Here is a 24,460-nt window from a genome sequence, read left to right on the forward strand (position 1 = left end):
AAGTGCATTTGTTGTTTTAAGATTGCACATGGAATTTCAGAAACAAATATGTTTCGCTGCCTTTCTATACTCTAAAGGATGCATTTTGTCTTAATTTTGGTTACCAAACTTGGCTATTCCTGTGTGGTGTTAAAAGGAACTAAACATCTTGTTCTTCGTTAGTGAAGAGGGCGCCATTTTCCGTTGTGGGTTCAAAACGATAATTGGACTGTCGAAATACAGGAATCGAAAGTTAAACTTCTAAGGCAAAATAATATGATGGATTTGACAGTTCAAAACGTTCTCTTAAAAATAACGAATTGACTGCAGTGTCCCACTTTAACCAATCAGCGCGCACGTCGGGCTCTTTAAATAGAGAGCCTCCACGCTTGTTTCTCCCGCGATAATGACATCACGCCATCAGGCCCGCATGTGTATTTTGATTGGCTCCTGTGGCTCCAGGGGGCGGAGGTAACCGAAAGAGGAAGTTCTGTAAATTGGACGGATGATAAAAGTTAATTTGATTATTTCAGACCATAATCGCCCAACGCATTTCGAAACGCACAAAATATTTTGAATGCATTTTTTTCCTGCCATTGATTCTACCCACATACTGCCTTCGTCAAATTCCGAGTCTTAGTTGGTGAAAAGGAAAATAAACCTGCCAATCGCAACACAGGCCTTTAAAGCGACAGAACCTCTTCGATAAAAGGATACTGAAATACGTCAACAATAAAAAATAAACGTATTTTGCATTTGAATTGTTTAATATAAAACAGATCAAGTAAAAAAAACACATTTTTTTGTTAGGGAAGCAGATGCTTCTCCATTAAAAAGGGGGCCTCAGAAATGTGTATGAATGTGACAAAAGTAGGAACACGAATGAAGTGTCCAACCTACTACGCGTTGAATCATTGGGCTTTTAGACCAGATGAAATGAGGAGGTCGGCAGGAAGTGACACTTCGCTGTAGTCAGCTAAGTAATTATTTGAGGAAGGGGGGCGGATAATCATAACAATAATAAAGAGCAAGGCGGCATGTTTTGGTCCCGGGGCCCGAATAATTTCAGCGGACCCGGTCGTGAGTCGCCGAGGACACGTCTGGCGCGATCCTGAGGAGAGGGCTGGAGAGCTCGGCGAGTCGGAGGGCTGACGGCGTCTCCGAGATCAGCGGCACGGCGGCGCTGGTGATGTGAAGCCGGGAGGGGGGACTCGCTGGAGCGGGCACGGCACGGCACGGCACGGCTGCCAGGGTCCACTCGGGAACTGCGCCTTCCAGGATGGGGAAGGAGGTGAACGGGGTGTCGCGGAGCAGGTTCGAGGTGGGTTTGGGTCGTGTGGGGGGAGCACGGCCCTGTCGCTGGTTCCGGGGGGTTGTGATGAGAGGGAGAAGAGGGGGGTACAAACTGAGCACATACAGCCGACCTTTTGTCTGTTTGGGTAGTTTTTCCTTTTTTTCCACGGGGCCGAATTTCGCTTGAGTTGTGCGGGTGACGGGTCCGCCGAGAGAAAAGGACTGGAGGTGGGGGGGAGGGAAGAAGCTACGACGACCATCTATCCCGAACATTTTATAAACGCAGTCTTTCTCTTTAAAAAAAACAACAAAGTAAATTAACCGTTCGAGGGGGATCTTGTAGTCGGGTTAATCGAAAAGGCATTCGGTCGTGCGTTTCCGAGTCCTTCTCGCGTTTTGAGTGTTTGTTTGGTCTCCTTTCTGCGACAAGTCATAAACAAACAAGTGCTCTTTTTTGTTGTTGTTGGTGGCGCTGCCACCTTATGTTAACGGGCGTAAGGACGGCCTCGGTTGTATTTAATTTTAATTATTTTTGGTGGTGGTGTTGTTGTTGTAACGTAAAGGTAAGGAGAACAGCACGTTTCTAAAGGGAAGAGGAAATTGCGTTGAGACAACAACAACAACACAAAGCATTGACCCCCCAGTCACTGGGGGGATATTGTAGCGTGTAGCTCCATAAGAAAACCGGGTCAGGACGGGACGGTTGTCGGTCCACCCCCCCGGAGCTCATGTACCGCTGTCTCTCTCTCCCCTCCCCCCGGGACCGTACTGTTGGTTTAATGGCCGCTGCGGCCGGGTTCCCCGTCGGCCCCTTGAGACCAAATCAAACAAGTCCTCATTTTCTTGCCCACCCCCCCTTGTTTTTTGGCTTCGCGTCGACCAACACCTGAAAGACACGTTTTACGCGTTTTAAAGCACCTTTAGTTTCTTAAAACCACGTTCCAGAAACGCCAGCTGGATTCTGTAACGTTGGGGGGGTCTGAATGTCTGTGCAAACTTTTTTTCTTGCTTTCTTTGTTTTGTTCCCCCTCCCCTTGCTGCTGCTGGTGCAGTAGTAGCTCTAGAGAGTGCTTAGGAAAGATGGTTTTTAAAGAGGTATGTATAGGAAGGGGGAAGAGGGCTTTTGTGTTTTTCGGAGTCCGGATTCACCGGAGCCATCGGCCTTTCAGTGGCCGGACTGTTGCCGTCAGATGGCTCCCCTGGTGTCGATTAAATCCCCTGGCCTTGGAGATGAGTGCGGTTTTTTTTTTGTTTATTTTTAACCGAGCAACAGCTGATGGGGCTCAGAATATGGGACACCGTCCCACCTGACCCAACAGCTGTGCGACCACAACATGCCCAGTCTCCGTGAAAAAGGAAAGTGCACAATAATTCACGCAATCCATCGAGGTCTCACGGTGTGTTAGGAACAGGAGTTTCTTCATTTGGCGTTACAAGTTCACGTCTCTCTTTTTGTTTTGTAATAGCTTGTATTGGAGTTTTGTTCAAATATCAGGCAAGCCCACCCCCAAACCTTAAAAGCAGGTCGTTTTTGGCCCCATAAATTATTTTATCATTACTTTCCCCCATCGCAGTATGTTTGTGTCTTTATAATGAGGTAAAACTGCTGTACTTTCGGTTTAAAGCTTTGTGGTTAAGAAGCGTTAACTGTAGTCATTCCGCGTAAAAGGGGCCGACCGATATATTTTGAAATGAATGTAACAAATACTCGACTGATTTGTACTTCCTTACACTATATTTAGGAAATATTTTCAGTATGTTAACCTAAAGTGTGAAAACAGTGACGCTGGCACAACTGTATTGAACCGAATGTTTTGAAGGCGCAGTGGCACTGCATTTATTTTCTTCTCACTGGTAACATGAATTAACGATATCTGTTGACGTCGGTTCAGATAATAACTTGAGTTTTTGTTTAATGAAACGCCGTCTCCTGAACGAACACCCAGAGCCAGCTCGGTTTCGACGCCGTGGTCGGCAGGTAGCTCCGCTCCCTGCGCCGCCAGGAGGGAGAGAGAGGCCTCGGGTTTGCCCAGACACTGCGAGCCGCCTTCTGTCGCGTTATCTCTCGGAGCGGCGACTTCACGTTTTGTGCCGGGAATCAAGTCTGGGCCGTGGGGTGTCCAGACACTGCTGTGGGTCAGCACGGCCGGGGGAGGGAGGCTAGGCTTTGAGGCGCAGGAGATCTGCGACAGTCTGCTGGTGAAGAGTGCCTGGTCGCATATCAGGAAGACGATTTTGTTGTTGTTGTTGTTGTTGTTGTTACTGTGGTCGTTCTTGCTGGCTCCAGTAAGAAATCAACAACACAAAGGTTTCGAGGTGCTCGTTCTATTTTTATGTTGTCTGGATCTGATCAGGGAGGGATACATTCAAAACAAACATCGGCTCCGAAATGCATTTTGCGTGTATTGACTGGTTTGCCAGAATCGAGCCGCATTCGACGAGCCTATACGTAATCAAAGGCTAAACGGTGAGGTGCCTTGGTCATTTAAGCACACACTACTGTTGTAAAAATTGGGAGAAAGTATCTTGAATGTACTGTAGCAACCTTTATTTTTATTTTATCCAACACAAAATTCTTGTTTTTTTTGTATTTTGTATTAAGACAAAAACAAGCAATTTTTCTTCCTATTCTTCCGAAATAATTTTGCTTAACAATAAATAATGATCTGCACAACAACCCTTTGTGTCCTATATAAACACCAACACCTCTTTGTCATTGTTTATATAAAATATATTGGGGCAAAATGGAAACCTCTATAGTCTCTTCTTTCTATGGTCTGTGTTTGGTAAGGAAAATAACTAAGGACAGGGTAGTTAGGGTTATCCAAATGAATTTCCTGGAGTCTGACTGTCAGGCAGGCCTCCCCCACCCCAGGAGATCTCTGGGCAAGCCCAGGCAGGTACCATCGTTAATGGTCTCTCCACTGCGGAGAGAGTTTGTTCTCCAACAGGAGAGGCGGAACCAGGAGTCCTTGTCTGTTGCTGGACACAGGCCGCTTCAATCAAAACTGCCCCCCTTCCCCCATCCCTCCTCCTCCCCAATTAATGATAAACTTTATTTTATATGGCGCCTTTAAATGTGGTTTCGCGAAGCGCTTTACAGTAAGAAAAAAAGCATACAATGAGGGGAGAGCACAGAATTACACAATTACAATAAGGGTTTGGAATACAGTAGGAAAGCAAAGGGGCAGACACAGATCCAGTTAAATAAAAGCCCTTCTAAAGAAGGTGGTGTTGAATCTTGATTTAATAGCACACAGGGAAGGTCACTCTCTGATATCTAGTTAAACCATTGCAGAGACAGGCCTTCCTGGCAGGAGGCTCGTCATTTTTAAGATGGTTCTGCAGGCAAGGCGCAAGTGGGCCAGGCTCGATACAAGGCGCATGGGGAGGTGTGTGTGTGTGAGTCGGGGGGGGGGGGGGTTCTGGTCTTTCTCAGATGACTGAGAATCGGGGGAAGCACAAGTCTCATCCGGGATACAACTCGTCTCCTTTCCTGTTGGTCTGTCCTCCCGCTGGTGCCGGTATCCCCCTGCAGCCTGGTTTCCTCTAAGGACCCTGGGGGGCCCTCATACCCCCAGTCTGCAGATCGGAAGCCTCCGTGCCGCTCAGGCCTGTTCAAGAGCGAGTGAGCGAGCAGACCAGCGAGGGGCCCAGGCTGCCTGTTAAAGAGGGAACAAGAGAACTGAAGGTGTGAAGACGGCCCCAGTGAAGGAGAGAACTTCACCGGCCTGCTTTGCGTTCTCTGTGGCAGAGTGGTGGATTTGGCAGTCATCGCCGTTTTTAACCGTTTTGACTACTGTTGACACCCGTTTTTAATCACGTTTAATCACGTTTCCTGAACGACAGCACCCACGGGACCCAGAATCTCTAGTTAATCTCTAGTTTACAGTTCTTATCCCTTTGTACAGGTATGTGTGCAGACCACTGTTTTTGCTTTAGTCGGAGCAGTGCTTAGGCGCTCTGGCGTTTGGCTCAGAGGGTTATGGGTTCAGATGTAGTGGTTTCTGCAGTACCCTTGAGCAATTTACCCAGGTTGCTCAGGCAAACTCGGTTATATTGTTAAATAGAACAATATTATAAGGCAATAAGTGATCTAGATAAAAATTAAAAAGACGAAAGCTGAAAGACCCGTGAATATGTTGGATATAACTTAGCAGCTCTGCAATGGGTTTTATAATATAATGCAAAACCAGAAGTCTCCTTTATTCGTTCCTGTCTTGTGGCTTTGTTTAACATGAATTCTGTCTGCTTTGCATGGTTCGCTTTAAATTTCCTTAAAGTTTTTTTATATACCCAGGTAAGTCATTCGCAGTGATGACCTGGAAAGTACCCGTTTGTACAGAAGGGTGTTATGGTAGGCAGTATGTTGACGCAGTGGTTAGCATTGCTGTCTTTTGGCACTGGGGTTCAATTCCAGACAACTGTCCCTGGTGTGTGTTTGTGTGTTTGTGTGTATGTGTGTGCCCTGTGATGGACTGGCGTCCCATCCAAGGTGTATCCTGCCTTGTGCCCATTGCTTGCTGGGATAGACTCCGGCTCCCCAGTGGTCCTAAATTGGATGAAGTGGTTAGAAAATGCGATGTTGGATAGCATTAGAGGCTAGATTAGAGGGGTTTAATGCATGAGGAAACCCACTTAATATTGCATATTGCTAGGAAAAAAGCACAGAATTGTTTATTTGTAACTGTCATACACTAGAGAAGTTTATTAGTGTTGCGCCTAGTCTACCTGAAAACCTTCCAGTGGACGTTTTAGCCAAGTGCAACACTAATTAGGTTCCCCTTTGTTTACTTCCTTTCAGTATTCTCTGTGAAATCCTTACTGTGATAATGAGACAGTTTTTTACATTGACAGATAATGCTCTTAACTGTAAAAAAAAAGTAACAGATCTCATGGAAACGAGCAGTGTGTAAAACAAATAGACAAAGAGCAGATAATGCACACCTTTCTTCAACATGTGAATGCCTGTGTGTAGAGAGTACTATTATCTCAGCCATCACCTGATAAGTATGAGAGCAGGAAGTTAGTCGCACTGTTTTCTCAAACTGTGAGGCATTTTACAGCTCATAGGGTGCTTTTATCCTGGCTTCTTTAAAGAAACGACATGGTAAGACACTGATCAATTAGCTACTGAAATCTAAATGCGCTTGAATGAATGGCCAGCCTGTTGTTCGTTAGAGCTTTCAAGTTCTTGTAAAAACAGGCACTGGAAATGAAGGATGGAGATGAAATCTAGGCCTGTTTTATTATCCAAGTGATTGTTGCTTCTGTATGCGTGTGTAAATCTTACGACATACCTTATTGATGTTCATTCTACACAAGGAAAGTGGGCGTTGGTCCTTTGCAGAGTCTAACAGTGGCTCTAGCTGAGCACGGTCCCCACAGCTGTTCCTCCCTCTCGATCTCCCTGAATCTCTTTCTCGCTCCCCCTCCCCAGATGTTCTCGAACAGCGACGAGGCCGTCATCAACAAGAAGCTTCCCAAAGAGCTGCTGCTGCGGTGAGTTTCGCCTCTTCCCTGCAGCCTTCATGCCCTCAAGGGGCAAGGCTGGCCATGTTGTACTGTAGTGCCATCCCAGTCTTGTATTAAAATAGCACATCCGGGATCACCAGTCGTTAGTAGAGGAAATTCAAACTTCTGATCAAATTAGGCCCTGTCTGTTGAGTGATCAGGTCAAAACCAGTTCAAAAGTCCTTAACTCGGCTTGCATCCTGTTAAACGCCATGCTGAAAAGGAGTCTAGCTGAGCTAGTTGGATGATTGATTGTGGTTGAATCCTCCTGTATACCATAATGCTTTGCAGTTGAACAAAATAGATTGGCAGGAAGTAAATCGAAGCAAACTGAACTGAGCAAAAGACTCTTTTATTAGATACGATACAGAAATAATCGCTGCGTCAGCTCTGTGGCCGGATGTTAATCCGAGAAGGCTTGTTGAATTTTTGAGAAAAGATGCCTGTACAGGAGAAACAAAATAAATCGACCGAAATGAGAAACCTTTTTCGGAAGGAATGAAATGAATCATTTGCCATGGAATATGACTCTGTTAGTGAGCGACTTTTCCTGGATAGCAACAGCTCATCAGGTCTTGCAAGGCCTGGCCCCTCCTGGGGATGCCGTGTCAAGTAAGCTGCCTGTTGGATTGAGGCTCATAGTGGTGAGCTGCACTAAGATGATTAACGAGAGCTGCTTCCAGATTGGGAAGGTAAAAAAAGAAATAATTGGGGGATCTCAAGTGGCTGAACCAGTCAAGGAGATTATTTGTGTGAGCCCAGTGGCAGACAGACTGGAATTCCCAAAGTGGCTAAGCCCAGCTGGTAAAGTACTGCTAGAGTCCTGAGAGCAATTGTCGGTCAGGGTCTGGGTAGCTCTGAGTGGAACAGGGACTTCCTGGGAGCGTGCAGGCTGGCAGTGGCATCAGAAAGAGGCGGGTTACTCAGCGGGGGCTTGAACTCAACTCGGGAGCAGCGATGCTGAAGCGCGTTGGAGAGGGTACAGCTCTCCAATTGTATCCGTTTCAAAGGAGATGCTCTGCCTCTGAATCCTTCATGAATTGAAGAAAGTTCCTGAGCTCTCGTTGTCCGGTTCGGACCAGATGGGCAGAGCTGGTTCAGAGACATTACACCAAAACAGCTTGAAGTCAGTCCTGCAGGCACTGGGCAGCCAGTTAGAGCATCTCTGGTGCTGGAATATACCAGCTTGTCTTGGGTTAGTCCTGTATGAAAGGTGTGTGCAAAGTGTCAGAGCAAAGAGTAGGTTACGGGATTCTAATGCCTTGTTTCCAGATGCATGTGGCAGAGAGCAGTACCAGTCTGGTTTCTGTAATTTCCCTGCTGTGCTTTTTAGCTCTAGGACTGAGCATTACTGGATGATTACAGCAGAGGCTACAGGGCACCTTGGGTTGGTATTTTGCAGGACATAACTCTTTGAAATTAAAATGGTTTATAAACGTACTCAGCATTGTGCAAGGATCCAAATGTTTCACACACAATGAAAAGTTGCCCCTTTGACTTGGCATTTTAAACAATTGCGTCTTTGCCAGTCCAGCTGGAACATGTTTCCGAGTTTGGTAAGCAATTTAGCATCGGAATGCAGAATGCACAATAATGATCCAGGGAGATCTGGGACTAGCCTCATGGTCTGACTAGGAATCTTTTCTTCTTTTTTTTGTCCAGGATCTTCTCATTCCTGGATGTGGTGACGTTGTGCCGCTGTGCCCAAGTCTCACGGGTGAGTCTGTTGTCCCGAAGGGTCAGGTGGGTGCTGGAGTGCAGACAGCCCCTTTCCCTGCTGTCGTGGAGCACGTGACCTGTAGCTCCGCAGCTGCCCTGTCAGCAGAGTGTGGAAGAATCCCTGTTTGTCAGTGGCAGCTGTGCTGCTGAGCTTACAGGTACAGTAAATCTGCATTGAGCTGTGTGCTGCAGATGCAGCTGTGCGTCGGTGTGGGTCCCACCCGTCTAACCTCTTTCCCCCCCACAGGCCTGGAATGTCCTCGCGCTGGACGGCAGCAACTGGCAGAGGATTGACCTCTTCGACTTCCAGAGAGACATTGAGGTCAGACAGCTGGGTGTGACACTCTTTCAAGTTCCCCTCTTTTAGAGTTTCCCATTTCGGCATCCCCGCCTTTCCTGTCTCCATCAGTTTTTTTGTATGGGAAAAACAGATTTTTAAAGGCTCGTTTTGCAGCACGATTAATTATCCCTGACCGTTGATGGGCCGATCTGTTGCAGGGCTGCCTCAGCTTTTCCTGTGTCAGTGAAGTGTGCTTGTTATCTACATGCGTGTAACTACATTATCAAAGTGAATTTACAATAATTAAGTAAGAATAGAATAGAACACATCTGTGTCGCTGCAGGGGGTGGGCCTGTACCTGTTCTCGCTGGGCTGCAGTGCAGTGAGGTTCCTGTGTCGCTGCAGGGGGTGGGCCTGTACCTGTTCTCGCTGGGCTGCAGTGCAGTGAGGTTCCTGTGTGTCTGCAGGGGGTGGGCCTGTACCTGTTCTCGCTGGGCTGCAGTGCAGTGAGGTTCCTGTGTCGCTGCAGGGGGTGGGCCTGTACCTGTTCTCGCTGGGCTGCAGTGCAGCGAGGTTCCTGTGTCGCTGCAGGGGGTGGGCCTGTACCTGTTCTCGCTGGGCTGCAGTGCAGTGAGGTTCCTGTGTGGCTGCAGGGGGTGGGCCTGTACCTGTTCTCGCTGGGCTGCAGTGCAGTGAGGTTCCTGTGTTGCTGCAGGAGGTGGGCCTGTACCTGTTCTCGCTGGGCTGCAGTGCAGTGACGGTTCACTGTTGTTGCAGGGGCGTGTGGTGGAAAACATCTCCAAGCGCTGTGGGGGTTTCCTGAGGAAGCTGAGTCTGAGGGGCTGCCTGGGGGTCGGGGACAGCGCGCTGAGGTGAGACCTGGGGAGAAGCACGGTGGTGGTGGGGGGGTACTCGCGAGCCTGGTAAGTGTGGGAGGACCTGGGCAGTTTGGACTGGTGTCGTACATTGTACACAGCTGTGGTTGGGTTTCACATGGGTAGAGGCAAACGTGAGTATTGGTCAGAGCTGTACCCACTTTGGAATCCAAAACCCCAAGTTTCTCTGGGAATCCTTGATCACTGAACTGCAGATCCGAGTTAAACTTAAGAAATTTATTTACCAGTTTTTCACCTACTACTTTGTTTTTAAAAATATCTTTCTCCTGTTTTCTTATTGACAAAGGCTTATTGACTGATTTGCACTGTTTGTGCCATTTTGGTTTTAAGCTGCGTTTTTAATTAACAAGGGTTTTCCTAACTGTGCTGCTAGTCTTTTTCCGGAACCCCTGTGAGTGTTAATAAAATGCAGATGGCAAATGAGTGTCTGCCTCACTGCTGCTCTGTTTGCAGGACCTTCGCCCAAAACTGCCGAAACATTGAAGTGCTCAATCTGAATGGCTGTACCAAGATCACAGACGCGTGAGTGCCGGGCGGGGATGATAACAGGCAGGAAGAATTCCGTTTCCCACTTCCCAGACAATCACACCACCTTTCTGCTCTTCTGTTCCTGCACAGCCAGGCCCTGAGCTGAGCTGGCATCAGTGGTGTGGGGGGGCTGATTCAGCTGTCGCTGGCAGCCTGCGAATCCCAGCTCGGGCGCAGGGCACAGGGGGGGTTGACACAGTTTGTCTGCTGTCGGATCAGCAAGCTGGGGATACACTGCCTGGCGCAAACCCAGCTCCCCCCTGACAGTGTTTGTCTAGTCAATTTGTTGTTGATTATTATTATTATTAAATAATAATAATATAAACTAATTAATAATAATAAGTGCCTTTCCAAAGGCCTGTGCATTCTGTACATAAATGTTATAAAAAGTAAAAAAAAAATTGAACAAACGTACAGGATGAAATGCAGCCATCAGACACAGGACTCAAAAAGGTGGAAGTTGAGTTTGGGTTTGCAGAGAATCAAAGAATTAGTCTCTCAGCGAGATGCAGCAAGGGCATTCTGTAACTAAGGAGCAGGGACAGGAGAGGCAGGACCATCCGAAGTCTGAGATTTAGTCCTGGGTACAGTAAGCAAAGGGCTCTGAGGCTCGATGGCAAGTCCAAGCAATGAGGGTTTGTGTTGGGAGAAACTGGGACGCCTGTTAGGGTTCTTTTTGCAACTGAGAGGAAGAGAGCGAAGAGGTACCTTCTCCCGAAATCCAGCTGTTCTGTCTAAAGAACTTTCTGCCGTTTCTGCGCTCCTTCCCATGGCATTGATTGATTATACCACACCCCCTCCATTGCTATCGCTGTCCCTCCCTAAACTCCTTCACCATCTCCCCTTTCTCCTCTTTCTCCAGCACCAGCACCAGCCTCAGTAAATTCTGCCCCAAGCTGAAGCACTTGGACCTGGCCTCCTGCACTTCCATCACTAACCTGTCTCTCAAGGCACTCAGGTCAGTCACCCTGTGCACAAGACACCAGTGCACGTGCGCACATGTGGACACTCACGGGGCATCAGGGCCATCTCTGAACCAGACATGAGCGAGACTAAAGGCTCCTGACAGGCGCTGTGATGTGTAGCCACAAGTCCATTTAAATCAGTTCATGGAGTGACGAGGGTGCTTCCGTTGAATGTTAATGGTTCCTCACACCTTTGCATCGCTCCCTTTAGACCCGGTGAGTCAGGGCCCCACGCAGAGAAACAGGGAGAGCAGGTTCACACTCGCAGACAGCACACCTCAGTGTCTGACTAACACACGGTGACCCCGATGCACTGTGACAAGTCAGACACTGCGAGACGTTGACATCTCCCACGCTAGCCTCTCAGTGACTGGTGCTATCACACTGAGTCACAGTCCTGAGCCACAGGCACTGATATTTACTTTAACTCCAGATTCAGATCCAGCTCCACTGTCTGGGATCTTCCTTCTTTTTGAGAGCACACTGGTCCTGGAGAACCCCAGTGTCTATTGGTTTTCATTCCAGACGAGCTCTTCATCAGTCGGGCTAATTAATCTGTCGCTAGTGAAGGCTGGTGATGTTTAATCCCTGGCAAAGGGTTATTAGAATCCACCCTGAAACAATCTGGGGGTTTCACACCGGTCCTCATGTGCGGATGGAGCATTGTGTGGTGAAGTTTTTCCTGAGTAATACTCCTGCAGCAGAGTCTTTTTGTATCCAAAGATTGAGCACAGAAATAAGATCTAATCAAGAAAAATGTTCAATTAAAGGGATCAATAAGCCTGGCACTAACAACTCAGCTGGCCCAAAAACCAGAAACACAAGAGTCCCAATTTAGGACCAGTACTAACAACCACTACTCTGTAAAATGAGAGAATTACAGATTTGATTGCATGTTCAGGTGTGTGTGAGTGCACAATACAGGGCGTTGATCATGAGTTTTAGAGCACTGCGTGACACCAATACACGTGCTCAAAGTACCATTTTGTAGTTGTTTTTTTATTTAATTCTTGAATACAAATCATACTGTAGATGTAAACAAACCATCCTTGGGAGCACAACATTTGAAAACCCGTAGACAAAACATCTCTTTAACATACAACACAAGAAAGGTAATGAACAAGGAGAGACCTTTTGACACAGTGGGCAGTCAGTCACTGACAGATCCGAGGATCATCTGATCTCACCCAGTGTTTTTTTTAAAGCAGCCAGGGTATCAGCTTTAGCTTTTCTGGGTAGCTTGTCCCACACTCCCACCACCCTTGGTGTGCTAGAGCATTTTGTAGGTGATTTACTGTGCAGGTCAGACCAAGACTGACAGCCATGCTTGGCCTTGTCTCTCTGTCTCTCCCCAGTGAAGGGTGCCCCCTGCTGGAGCAGCTCAACATCTCCTGGTGTGATCAGGTGACCAAGGATGGGATCCAGGCATTGGTGTGCTGCTGCCCAGGACTCAAGGGGCTTTTTCTTAAGGGCTGCACCCAGGTACACCACCGGCACCCTTTCCAGTGCACAAATATCCTTCTTCTTCACAAGCAGCTGAGGAGTCAGCCCCCGCGCAGCTTACAAAGCCAAGCTGCCAGATACCGTCTCATTTGAACCGTCGAGCTGTTCTGTGCTTGGCACTGTGTTGCGTGCGTGCTACCTCTGGGGCAAGGCGTTTGAGCATAGCAGGGGCTCCACGTGCTCCCAGCTCCCCTTCCGTGAGCGATCACCCGCTGTGCCACCTGCATGAGGGGCCTTGGCTTGATCAAAGCAGGATGTGTGGCCCTCATCAGTTTCCTGGCTTCACCAGCCTTTCCCCTTGCCCACTGTGCAGACCTTGAATGTCAACCAAGCTCTCGTGTTTGGCTGATCCGTATTGACAGGCTCGGTCAGAGCAGGAGAAGGGCAGGGCTCTGTAGGCTTTCCTGCACCCCGTGAGTACGGTCATGCAGCGCGCCTGCAGGCCTGCAGGGTGGCCTGGGAGAGGCCTGCCTCTCCTCTGTGCAGCTCTCCTGCCGGCTGGGCGTGTCGGAGGAGCGGGACCGACCTCATTCTCTGCTGAGGTGGGTACAGGGATTGTTGCCAGAGAGCCTGAGACGTCAGCACCTGCCAGTTCAAGGTTGGGCTGGTATAAAAATGATTTCTTTTTCCTGAGAAGAAATAAGGAAAGAGAGAACTTGATACCAGTCTCTGACATTTTTAATAGCATGAGAACGGCTACAACTGAGAGGAGGCCGTTAGTCCCATCTGGCCTGTTGATCCCAGGATCACTCCCAGCTGTGTCTCGAAAGAAGCCAGGGTATCGGCTTGAAGAGCACGGCTGCATGACTCGTTCGACACTCCCGAAAACCCTTCGAGGAAAGCAGTGCCTCCTGCTCTCGGTTGTAAATGCACTTCCACAGAGGTTGCTCTTGGTACGCTGCTCTTTCTGAAGAAATCCTCCCGGTCGGCTGTGTCGGAGCGTCTGCGGGTTCTGATTACCGGAATCAAGTCCCCTCGCCGCCTTCTAAAATGGTCCGGTTCCTTCAGCCTGTCAGTGTAGGACAACCCCGTAAGCCCTAGAATGTGTCTGATTGCCCTTCCCTGGACTGATTCCACAATAGCATTATCCTTTTTTATAATGTGATGGCCGAATTTGTGCACATTACACAAGAAGCTCTACTAGCGTGTCATGCAATTTTTGTTGCGTGTGCAAATGCATGTGCAATTTCTGTTGCACACTTGGTTTTAGTTCTGTGCTTTTGACTGTAGATCCTATCATTCATACATCCTAACATTTGTGGTTGCCTTTTTTACACCCATGTTTGTCGGTGCTGTCCTCTATCGGAGTCACTAGCGCAGTTAACCCTTGTGTCCCATCTGCCATCAGCAGTAGTTTTGGAGCACTTGCACAGAATCACTCCCAAGCTCTTTGCAGCCCAAACCCCAGTGTGCAGCAGGTTAACGTGCCTTACATGCCTGGCTCCGTGTAAGTGTCCTAGGATCTGCCCCCTGGACCGCGGGGGGGTGGAGGGGGCCGTGTGTGCGGCAGAAACTCTTGATCGCGAGCCTCGGCTTCTCTCCTTCCCTGCAGCTGGAAGACGAGGCGCTGAAGTACATAGGCGCCCACTGCCCAGAACTGGTCACGCTAAACCTGCAGACCTGCTCGGTAAGTCCGGTTCCGATCGGTCGGCCTCTTCAGCTGTTAGAAAACAACAACAAACATCTGGAATCCGATTGTGCTTTATGGCTTAGAACTGGTTTTGAGCCTGGGAAAATCTGCACGTGGCTCAGTGTGAGTTTCGCCTCGTCAAGCTGTTTGGTTTACACTCCTGAGAATTGTTTCTAAAATGACATTAAGACAACACATTTCCAACTCGATGAGAAAAACTGTAAAAGTATCCCAGGTCTGGCTCAAGGAAGCGCGCGCAGTTTGAGTATTATAGACTAGGAGAGAGAGGGATGGCACAGTGGGAGTCTGACCTGCACATGGAACAGCTGCCCTTCAACACGCCTCCTCCCTCCGTCTGTCCGAGCAGCAGATCACGGACGAGGGGCTGATCACCATCTGCCGCGGCTGCCACCGCCTGCAGTCGCTGTGTGTGTCCGGCTGCACCAACATCACCGACGCCATCCTCAACGCCCTGGGACAGAACTGCCCCCGGCTCAGGTAGGGATTTGCCCCTGGGTGGTGTACCGAGGGGGCAGGCTGGTAATCAAGACACACAAGTGGGCAGCCACCCCCCTTCTCCTCCCCCCCACCTCCCCCCATTACATTGAGTCTTCTTTCCTTCTCACCCTGGATAAACTAAAAAAATGTCTTGGCTGAAAAATGATTTCATCGGTTGCCTCCCCCCCCCTCTCTGTCAGAATCCTGGAGGTGGCTCGCTGCTCCCAGCTCACAGACGTCGGTTTCACCACGCTGGCTCGGGTGAGTACCCGGGCACCGCCTCACTACTGCGGCCCGGACCGTGACCGTTGGCATCACCCGCTGTCTCGTGCCGTTTCGTGCCTTTAACCCGCGACAAAGCCACGTGGCTGCCTGGAAGGTGGCGGAGTGGCCAAGGCCAGAGGTGGCGGAGTGGCCTGGGAAAGTCAGCAGCTCCGTCACCCTGCAGCTCCCAGCTGGCCACCCACTGGAGCTCAGCAGGTGCGAGCCTGGCCAGTACCTGGGCAGGAGACCACCTGGGAAAAACTCTGGTGTCCTGGCCAAATTTCCCACTGGTCTCTACCAATCTTGATCTCCTAATAATCCCCATCTATGAACTGGCTTTATTACTCTGTTCTCCTCCCCACCTACAGCTGATGTGTGGTGAGGGGACTGGAAATGTGTGGGGGCTACGCATTGGTGGCACTTTAAGTGGACTATCCATAAAATTGCTGTCTACAGTGTAGGTGCAAGGATTATTTATTTAAAGCAGGGGTGCACTCCTGGATCCTCAGATTTCAAGGAACTTCATCTATTCAGGGATTCCAAAATAGTGGGGCTGTCGTTTCCCTTAAAAATGAAGACGGCCGCTGATAATGGGGAATTCTTTGACATCTTTTATTGCTGCGACATCCCGTCAGAGGCAATCCTAATGACGACGTGGTAACTGGCAGTGTGCCTCTCCATGACCTCCTCTCGGTTTCCCGTCTTTCAGAACTGCCACGAGCTGGAGAAGATGGACCTGGAGGAGTGTGTGCAGGTGAGCTGCTTCTGCACGTCCTTCACCTCCCCTATAAATTCCCGCAGACGCTGTGAGCTCCCTTTGGCCTGCTCTGTAATCGCCCACTCGATACCCAGCTACCACCACATGCTCTTTAATCCTTCGAAACTGCCCTGTGCGCCCCAAAACACCCTAAAAAAAAGCCTCCTCCCCTTCTAACATTTACTCTCTATCAACATCTTGAATGAATATCATTATCCGGATAAGGATTATAATATAATTACAAACAATAACGTCATATTAGTGTACTAGGCATTAATGTTACCCCTCTCTCCAGACAGTCACTGATCTAAGTAGTTGACTTCACTTTGGCCTTTCGTTAGCAGTGGTCAAAGCAGAGGCAAGAGATGCCCTCGAGAAATGGCGTCATGTGTTTTGGACTGCTCCCCGCTTAAGACAGGGGGGCGCCCAGCATGACCAATGTGGGTTTTCTCCCCCCACCCCCCAGCTCCTGAAGGGCGCAATCCTACAGGCATGGCAGCTCAGCTATAAAACCCTTCCTGTAACCAATCTTTCTCTTGCAGATCACGGACAGTACCCTCATCCAGCTGTCCATTCACTGCCCGCAGCTGCAGGTCTTGGTGAGTCAGAACCTCGTCGCCGGATCCTCGGACTCCGCGTTAATCCCCTCCAGGGGAAGCCGAGGGTTTAGCAAGCTCGTTCTTTACCTGTACAGCTGGCACGTTGCAGCCGGGGAGGTGTGGCTTGACTAACCTTTTGCCGCTTATTACATGCCCACTAAATCATTCTGATTGATTCGGGAGGTTCAGTTCAGTTTGTCACATGCACAAGTGCAGTAAAATGCTTATTTGGATGCATGCTCCAATAACAAGACATTAGAGGAATCGCCAAAAACATAAATGCAGAACAGCAGCAGCAACAACAAGTTAAATAACTTGCAGCTTAAAAAAGTCTGACGACCAGTGTGAGAAAAAACACATCAGTGTGTGCCAGAGGTAGGGGTAGAGTTCAGGGATCTGACAGCTTGTGGGAAGAAAAGCCAGTGGCGATTATGAGTTGGAAAAGAAAGGGGTGCAGAATGTCTTGCAGATCTCGGCTCATGAGATCCACAGCCCTGCAGGTTCTCTGGTTCTCTTTAAGCCCCAGCTGTTCAGGGGATCCTGGGGAGTGGAGCTGGGCTGGTCTGCATGCAGTGCTTTGAGTGAATCCTGTCTTAACACCCAGTGAGGTTATTTCCTTTTTATTCTCATCAGTGCTCTGTTTTCCTCCTTAAACCAATTACTTTAGGCTTTTCTAAGTCTAAAACAAATGAGGTCCTAAAGAAGAGCTGGGGTTTGGAGTATTGAAGTGGAACACAGGTTGGCTCCCCGTCCCTGTCGGTCATGTGACAGACCTGGCCTGGTTGTGTGGTCGGGTGTCAGTGTCCTGCCATTGGCTGAGTGGGAGCTGTCTGCTGGGCTTCCTGCTGCAGAGGCGGGCGCTGCCGTGTTGGTGTGGTTTGGGGGAAAAAAAAAAAAGACGGTACAATATCCCCATCTAGCGGAGGTGATTGGAATGTTCCTTGTGCCATTCGTGGCATTTTTAACACGGTTCACGTGCTTGTGGATTTGGTTTGATGAAGCGTGTATACAGTTGGGCTTGTCTATCACATTGGTTACAGGAAGGGTTTTGTGGCTGAGCTGTCCTGGCTGTAGAATTTCAGTGCGCGGATGCCGAGAGGGGTTTCAGTAGCTTGGCCGGCCTTTCCTGAGTGTGTGCTGTTCCCCTCGCAGAGCCTGTCTCACTGCGAGCTGATCACGGACGACGGGATCCGTCACCTGGGCAGTGGCCCCTGCGCCCACGACCGCCTGGAGGTCATCGAGCTGGACAACTGCCCCCTGATCACCGACGCCTCCCTGGAGCACCTGAAGACCTGCCACTCCCTAGATCGCATCGAGCTGTACGACTGCCAGCAGATCACCAGGGCTGGCATCAAGAGACTCCGGGTAAACGCAGCGCGAGAGAGGGCGCAAATCTGCGTGCCATCCAACACCTAGCACGCAAGGGAGCAGACAAAACCTGACGTGTGTGTGCGCTGTAACAGACACTATTGCCCATGCTTGAAAAAAAAACAAAACAGGCTATTGATTTGGTCAGGCTCCACTCTATAGCTCCTGCTCATTCCAAGCTTTCTTAGAAAACATCACAGGTCATTCAAAAACTCCGAACGGTTCCAGAGAGGAAATCGGTAATAAAGGATCTGTTTGCTAATTAATCTTGGGCTCAGTAAAGTTATTCCAGAGGAACCTGGAATGAAAGAACTAAAGCCAGTGGAGTCATAAGGCACTGGGGTTCAGAAAGACCTTACATCTTCCAACCTTATCATTCTGTTGCAGGTCTTTTGCCCTTTTCTCCACCCCCTAACTTCATCTCTCTCCGTCTCTCCCCAGACGCACCTCCCCAATATAAAAGTCCACGCCTACTTCGCCCCCGTCACCCCGCCCCCCTCGGTGGGGGGCAGTCGCCAGAGGTTCTGCCGCTGCTGCATCCTGCTATGATGTCACATGGGCCCTGCCCCTACATGCGTCGCACAGACACCCGGAGAGCCCGTGTCGCTGTGCGAGTGTCCGCCCGCAGGCATGTGGGCTTGCCCCCTGCTCCGTGTGTCGGGCGGGACGTCCCCTTCGGCTGCGCCGCCGGCTTTGTCTGGGAGCTGGAAGCAGCAACAGTAAGGACACCGGAGCACGAACGCGCAGATCTGGATCTGCCACATTCCTCATCCCCTCCTACAGCACGCCCCCTCTCGAGCGTCCAACATTCCCCGCTTTTACTTGGAGCGAACGCAAGGCCCTTCCTCGTCCTGCATTCCTTACTCCAGGGGCTTTCATCCGGTGTGTTCCTTATTGCTTAATTGACTGCTTTATTGATCTGGTAATTTGATTAATTAGAACTGCAACACTGGTTTCGGCTCTTGGATCTGCTGCAGGTTTCACATCGACTGCCGAAGTGTTTTGTGTGCATTTACAGTCTGCAACTCTTCAACAACTGAAAAAGATGACAATCCTCTAATTAAGCTTGTTAGCACGTCAGTTAAGGGTTTAAGTGGTAGAGCTCAGCGGGGTCAAAACCCAGTAGACACTGGGGGTCTGACCCCACGCCCCTCACATGCATTAAGAGTGCAGAAGATGATGGTGTGGAAATGTGGACAGTTCTTGTTTAGGGTGATTTCTTGAAAGTGCTGTCTCGCAAGACTTGTTTCTTTACTGTTGATCTCACCCCCACCCCCGGTCAAAAAAAACTGCAGCTTCAACACCCCTGAATTCTGATCTTGAAGTACTTTAGCTCTCTACACAGGATCAAAGACCCTCATTCGCAGTGCCCTAAGATCCAGGTCTCTTCTTCACCTTAAACTCTCTCATTAGGGTCCCAGCTGCAAAAGCTACCCAAGTTTTCACTGCCCAGAATATAGAAATAATAACCCATGGGTACAAATAGAATCATCAGTGACATTTAGCTGGCATGCAACAGACCACAGGGCTCTCTGTGGGCTTTAAATTAGTGACACCTGACTGACAGTCTACTCATAACTCCTGGTGGAGCTTTTTGGATTTAATTTTAAAGAAAAAGACAATCGCGTTTAAAGAATTTGCCCTTTCCTTATGGAGAAACTTTCTGAAGTCCCACTGAAGAGCAGGAACAGGCTCTGGATTTTCCAGGAAACTGGAAGGCAGAGATCTGGGGCCTTGCCCTACCCTCTTAGTGAATAGTAAAGAGGCCAGCATTCTGATTCCAATGAGAGACCTTTGTCTCTGAACTCTAATTTTACATGCAGGAACAACAGAACTGAACACAGGGCAGTGAGCGTATTGAGAGGAACTCGTTCTCATAGACTAGCAGCCCTCCCACCCAAAAAACATCACAATGGGGCATTTGGGATTAATAATATACAAGCAGAAGTGCTGTAAAAGGCGGTATAAGTGACCCCCTTCTTTGTTAGCCTGTCTTTTTGTCCTGTGAAAGGCTTATACATCCTGGACAGATGTTTAATTTTTCTCCCCATAGTCTTTCAACCCATGAACGAAGATTGATTTTTTTTTTGTTCCCTCCTCCTGACACCCCGAATGCCTCTTGGGTGGGAAATGTCCTTGCTGATCTTGGCAAAAACAGGGAATCGTACAGGAATACTTCCCAAGCCGCTAGGTTTTAGCCTGTTGCATTGAAATTGCCTCATCTGCTATGCTGAGGGACAGCACGCTGTCCTGCTGCCTCTGAACCAACCAGTGTCACCAGAGACTTCCGGCCCATCACAAGCCTGTTGCACGCGCGCACACGCACAGCTTCTCTGCTCTCCATCCCACAGCCTGACTCTCCATAGGACTGAAGAAATTCATATATTTTTTTATAAGGAGACAAATGCAATTTAAAAGAGGAAAAAAAATCTGAAGATGCCAAACATTGCATGTTTCAATTATAGTTTTGTTTTCATGTAATTGTGTACATATGTACCATAAAAGTACTGTATATACTGTATCTCATCTGTGATATACCGTGGGAGATTCCAGAGCTCTGTTTTAGACTCGACTTGGCAGAATCTGAATTTCCAGCCTTGGGGATTTAATTCTGCTCAAACGAAAGAGAAAGCTTTCAGGTGGTAGAGGAAGCCTCCTGCTGCAGGTGTTGTGGATAAGGAGAAGTTCTTGGGTCCGGCGACACTCATCTGTTTCTCTAACAGGATTTTTGTCTTCTGAGTGAGGTCTAAGTACTTTTTAGTTTTAGGAGAGTAATTGTGTAGCAAACTGTTGCTCAACAGCTACAAAGATCTCCAAACAATAAGTGGCTTCTTCTGAAGGTTTTGACTTTCTGCTCGTGTAGACAAACCATGGTCTGTTGTTCTTCTTCAAAGCAGAGGAGGAAATAGTGAGAGAAATTTGCACTGGAATTCTGACAGGGCAGGGCTGTCCAGAAGGACAATCGGATCCCCTCAGCCCCTTGGCTGTGTGTGCTGGAGGCCGGAGTAGGCGTTGTCAGACATCAAAGCCCTCTTTCAAAGGAGGAGACTCAAGCTCAGGGGACTGTCGGGCCCACTGAGTTTGTCTGCACATGAACACAGACTTCTGCTGGACTCTCCCGGCCTGCGGACTCCGAAATGCGCTGCGACAGAAACAAAACGAACCCTCCAGTGAGAAATCGAAACCTCAGTGAGCTTTCCCATGCTGTAGGCCCTCCCCACCCCGAGGGCTCCGACGACAGAAGGGCTGGAAGACGGGCTGTGTAAACTGACCGACCGTCCAGTGAGTGGGCAGGAGGCCGGACTGGGGGAACGTGCTCCCGTGCAGGTCTCCCCACTTTCCGGTCTCCAACGGGACAAACAAAAGAAAGGGGAGCGAGACTCTTCCCTGTGTGGTTTCTGGAGCCCTGGACAGCACGAAGCTGGGAGGACTCCGCAGGCCCTTGCTTTAGCCCTTGGATCGTTGCCACTCATTCAGCTTCCTGGGTCCCAGCCCTCCCCGTTCGCTCCTGGCTTTCTCCCGGAATCCTCTCCGATGGCCCTAGGGTGAAGCGACCTCTCCCAAAATTGCTCAAGTGCAGAGAGAGTGCCGAGATTTCCACCCGGCTGTGAAGCAGGGGAAGGTTATCTGTCCCTGTGGGTTACTGACTGTATCGAACACCACAGGCCGTGGTTTTTAGCACCTTCCTCCCTGTTGCTTCATCTTTCTTTGTGATTTTTTTTTCTGCCCTCTGTTTCACTGTATCTCCTGTTGTGTGTTTTTTACGTGCATCCCGAACAGCGGTCCCCACCTCTATCGGCCAGTTGCGCACGTTGATCCCGCACTATAGAGGCTACGCTGCTGGGAAGTGGAGGCGAGATGTTTGCTGCCAACTTCTCAGTTTCTTCCGTCTTTAGATTCCTGTCCTGTTAGGCCATTCAGTTGGAGCCGGTGCACACAATGAGAGAACTGGATCCCCTTCTTGCATAGGTGGCGTTTGTCCTGTTGTCACTTTGCTGAATTATGGACTCTTATAAGATGAGTTTGTGGTGCTTTCTTAAGGAAGGGTTTTAGCTTTAAAAAAACACTGGCAAGATAACTTCAGGAAGTTCTGCAGTGACCACCATCTCAGCCAAGGTCTGAGTGATGAGGTTTAAAAAAAGCTCAGGTCTCTGTTAAAAAGCAACATTATTCCAGGAGGGAATTGCAACCAGGAAAGTAATAAAATGTACATCGAGTAAAGAATGCCCTCCTCCCCACCTAGCAAAAGCCTATGGGATGCTAACTGTTGGCTTATTCAGATGCTGGAAGAAAATGCAGGGAAATGTGGTTTTCACCCACAGTGGGACCATGAGGGACCTATCACACTGAGCTGGTGCAGAATACTATGGTGTTTACTGTCCTTGCCCAGGGGAAATAAGTACTTTGTGCCCATGTGCGTGTTCAAAACGCCAGCTAATTTGAGGAGTGCCCTGTTGTCCCCTGTCGCCCATAGGTGAAGAATTCAGTGTCTTACCAGGGTAGAAGAAGCCCTTTGCTATGTCTGTGTAAAGTGAAACACAGCTGGCTGTTATAGCAGAGCAGCAGTACACGTTGTGTAGCCCTCTGTGTGATTCTGCAATGAGAACAGTCTGCTGTTGTCCACAGTCCTGGGTGTTCCATCGCTTGTGGACCTGCGCGTTTGGTGTGGGGATTCGCAGACAGGCCACTGGGAAAACCAACCTGTTTCTTTTATCTGTAGGAAAAAATATCAAACATTTTCCATTGCTGTCCAGACAGGATGTATGCTGCCCTTCCAATTCTGTTACAGTTTAATGAAGGTGTTCCATAGTTAGTGTTCCACATTTTCTGTTTATTTTTCCGACGCGTGATTCTGACCCAGTGAGGATGCAGTGGCAGCTAATGGCATTGTAGAGGGCAGTGGATGACAAACAGGAGAAGCACAGAGGTCTGTAGACTTGTTGCGGGAGCTGGGAAGTCGGTTCCAAGCTTTTCAATTCGCAATTCCCTTTTCCAGACCTGCTCCCGGTTTTAGGTCCTTTTGTCATTCCTGGAAGTAGAATTGAGTAGGAATGTGGTAAAAGCAGTAATGGACCCACAGCACAAAGCAGCAGTGCAGTACCCGCGTGTTATAGCATTGTCATTAAAAGGTGATTCAGCCCTGATGTCAAGCTGGAAAAAGGCTCAGAAGAGCAGGGGTTCTTCTCCCCTGGAGCTGAACCCAGCTGAGCCATAGTTTTAAGAGCCTCAGTCACTGTGAATTTCCTGTCCTTGTTTGAAACAGTGGGACTAGTGGTGACTAAACCTTGCAGTATTCTCTCCTGGAAAAACAGAGCAACATCCTTATTCTGTATGACTCAGTCCTGCTTCCCTGTTCTGTAAAAGCTGGCTGGGGGGAGGGCATCAGTGTTAGTTATTCTCCTGAGTGCATCTAACAAGAGAGAGAGTCCCTATTCTGAGAACAAAAGTCAAATGATGTAAAATAATTCAATTTTATTACCCCAGTCATCCCTTTTAATAAGAATAATTGAAACAAGGATGTATAGATGTGCTTTGGATTTTCTGTCGAAGATCTTAGGTTTAATCCTTTTTTTTTTTCCTTCCATTACACAAACTTCTCAGTTTTAGATCCTGTGGAAAACTTGAGAGCTGGTAACAAACCTTTCGGATTTGGTCCACCGTGTTGTAGCAAACCAGGGAAATCTTCCACTGTGATTTTTTTTTTCTGCTCCAATCTCTGGCCCTCCCCTCTCTACTCCATCACAGCAGCTGTTGTGCGCTTGATGAAGATGTGGAAAACCGGCTGCTCACCTTGGGGGAAAATATTGCTTTTCCTGTTCTGAGTGATGACCCCGAAGCTCGCTGTTCCCTTTTCCCTGCATCCCACAGCCTGAGGATCCACCTGCACATGAAAATTCCTATTCAGGCGTGTTTTTGTTTGTGGCACGGCTAAGCAAACTTGGAAAGACACACTTGCGTTCTCTTCCAAATCCAGTTATTCCGCTTCGCTGTCTAAGACTGTACATGAAGGTGGCGTGAGTGGAAGAACAAACATTTTGGGATTTGGGACAGTGGCCAAGATGTTTCAAAGTGTTGGAAGATTTCATTTCAAGAACTTTAAAAGGAGGGGAAATCTTTTTGACATTTCCAATCCGAGCTCTGTTTTGATTTTCCTGTTAGCTAGGAAAGTGACTATAAAATCTTGCATTGATCTGGGACATGCTCACTGACCGGACAGGAAAAGAATGTTGGGTAATCTGGATTCTGTGTGCACGTCATGTGAATCCAGTGTGAAGCCAGAGACACTCCCCAATCTGTGAAGGCAATAGAGGGATGATGTGCTCCTCTTGGGCTAATACACCTGAGGATGACAATTCTTATAATTACTGTAAATGATTCTTTTTTTTTTTTTACAATTAATCACTATAAATGTATATGTATAAATAAATATATAACTATATTATTAATATCGTTGCTTTATGTCTGAGTTTTGAGCTGTAGTTTCTGGGGGGGCATGGTCACATCATTTATTTCAGTTTCGGGAGCATCGTTCTCAAAAGAAATGCACCCATGTAAATCAAAACCAGGACCAGCATTCAGATAGGAAAGTCTGAAAAATGAGGTTGGGCAGCTTGCCCGTGGTCTAACTGTTGATTCTGAAAGAAATTTGGCCTTGAAGGTAACTGTA

At 48.6% G+C, this 24,460-nt stretch overlaps 1 protein-coding gene across 1 annotated transcript; it reads left to right on the forward strand.

Moving 5' to 3' along the window:
- The first annotated feature begins 537 nt into the window (after positions 1 to 537).
- fbxl20 (F-box and leucine-rich repeat protein 20) lies at positions 538 to 24,239 on the forward strand. Its single transcript, XM_088622623.1, has 15 exons — positions 538 to 1,300; positions 6,713 to 6,774; positions 8,449 to 8,503; positions 8,753 to 8,827; positions 9,563 to 9,657; positions 10,135 to 10,203; positions 11,072 to 11,167; positions 12,530 to 12,656; positions 14,230 to 14,304; positions 14,675 to 14,805; positions 15,006 to 15,066; positions 15,779 to 15,823; positions 16,369 to 16,425; positions 17,578 to 17,790; positions 18,235 to 24,239. Exons 1-15 carry the CDS (start codon positions 1,259 to 1,261, stop codon positions 18,340 to 18,342), a joined length of 1,311 nt encoding a protein of 436 aa, XP_088478749.1. The 5' UTR covers positions 538 to 1,258; the 3' UTR covers positions 18,343 to 24,239.
- Positions 24,240 to 24,460: the final 221 nt, after the last annotated feature.

Source organism: Lepisosteus platostomus, chromosome 28 (genome assembly GCF_059453375.1).
Source record: "Lepisosteus platostomus isolate fLepPlt1 chromosome 28, fLepPlt1.hap1, whole genome shotgun sequence".
Taxonomy (NCBI): Eukaryota; Metazoa; Chordata; class Actinopteri; order Semionotiformes; family Lepisosteidae; genus Lepisosteus; species Lepisosteus platostomus.

Bases quoted from the DNA above. Each gene is read 5' to 3' on its own strand.
- fbxl20 (XM_088622623.1), top strand. From the start codon at position 1,259: ATGGGGAAGGAGGTGAACGGGGTGTCGCGGAGCAGGTTCGAG. The intron at 1,301-6,712 runs GTGGGTTTGGGT...CCCCCTCCCCAG, and splicing joins TGTCGCGGAGCAGGTTCGAG to ATGTTCTCGAACAGCGACGA. The intron at 16,426-17,577 runs GTGAGTCAGAAC...TTCCCCTCGCAG, and splicing joins GCCCGCAGCTGCAGGTCTTG to AGCCTGTCTCACTGCGAGCT.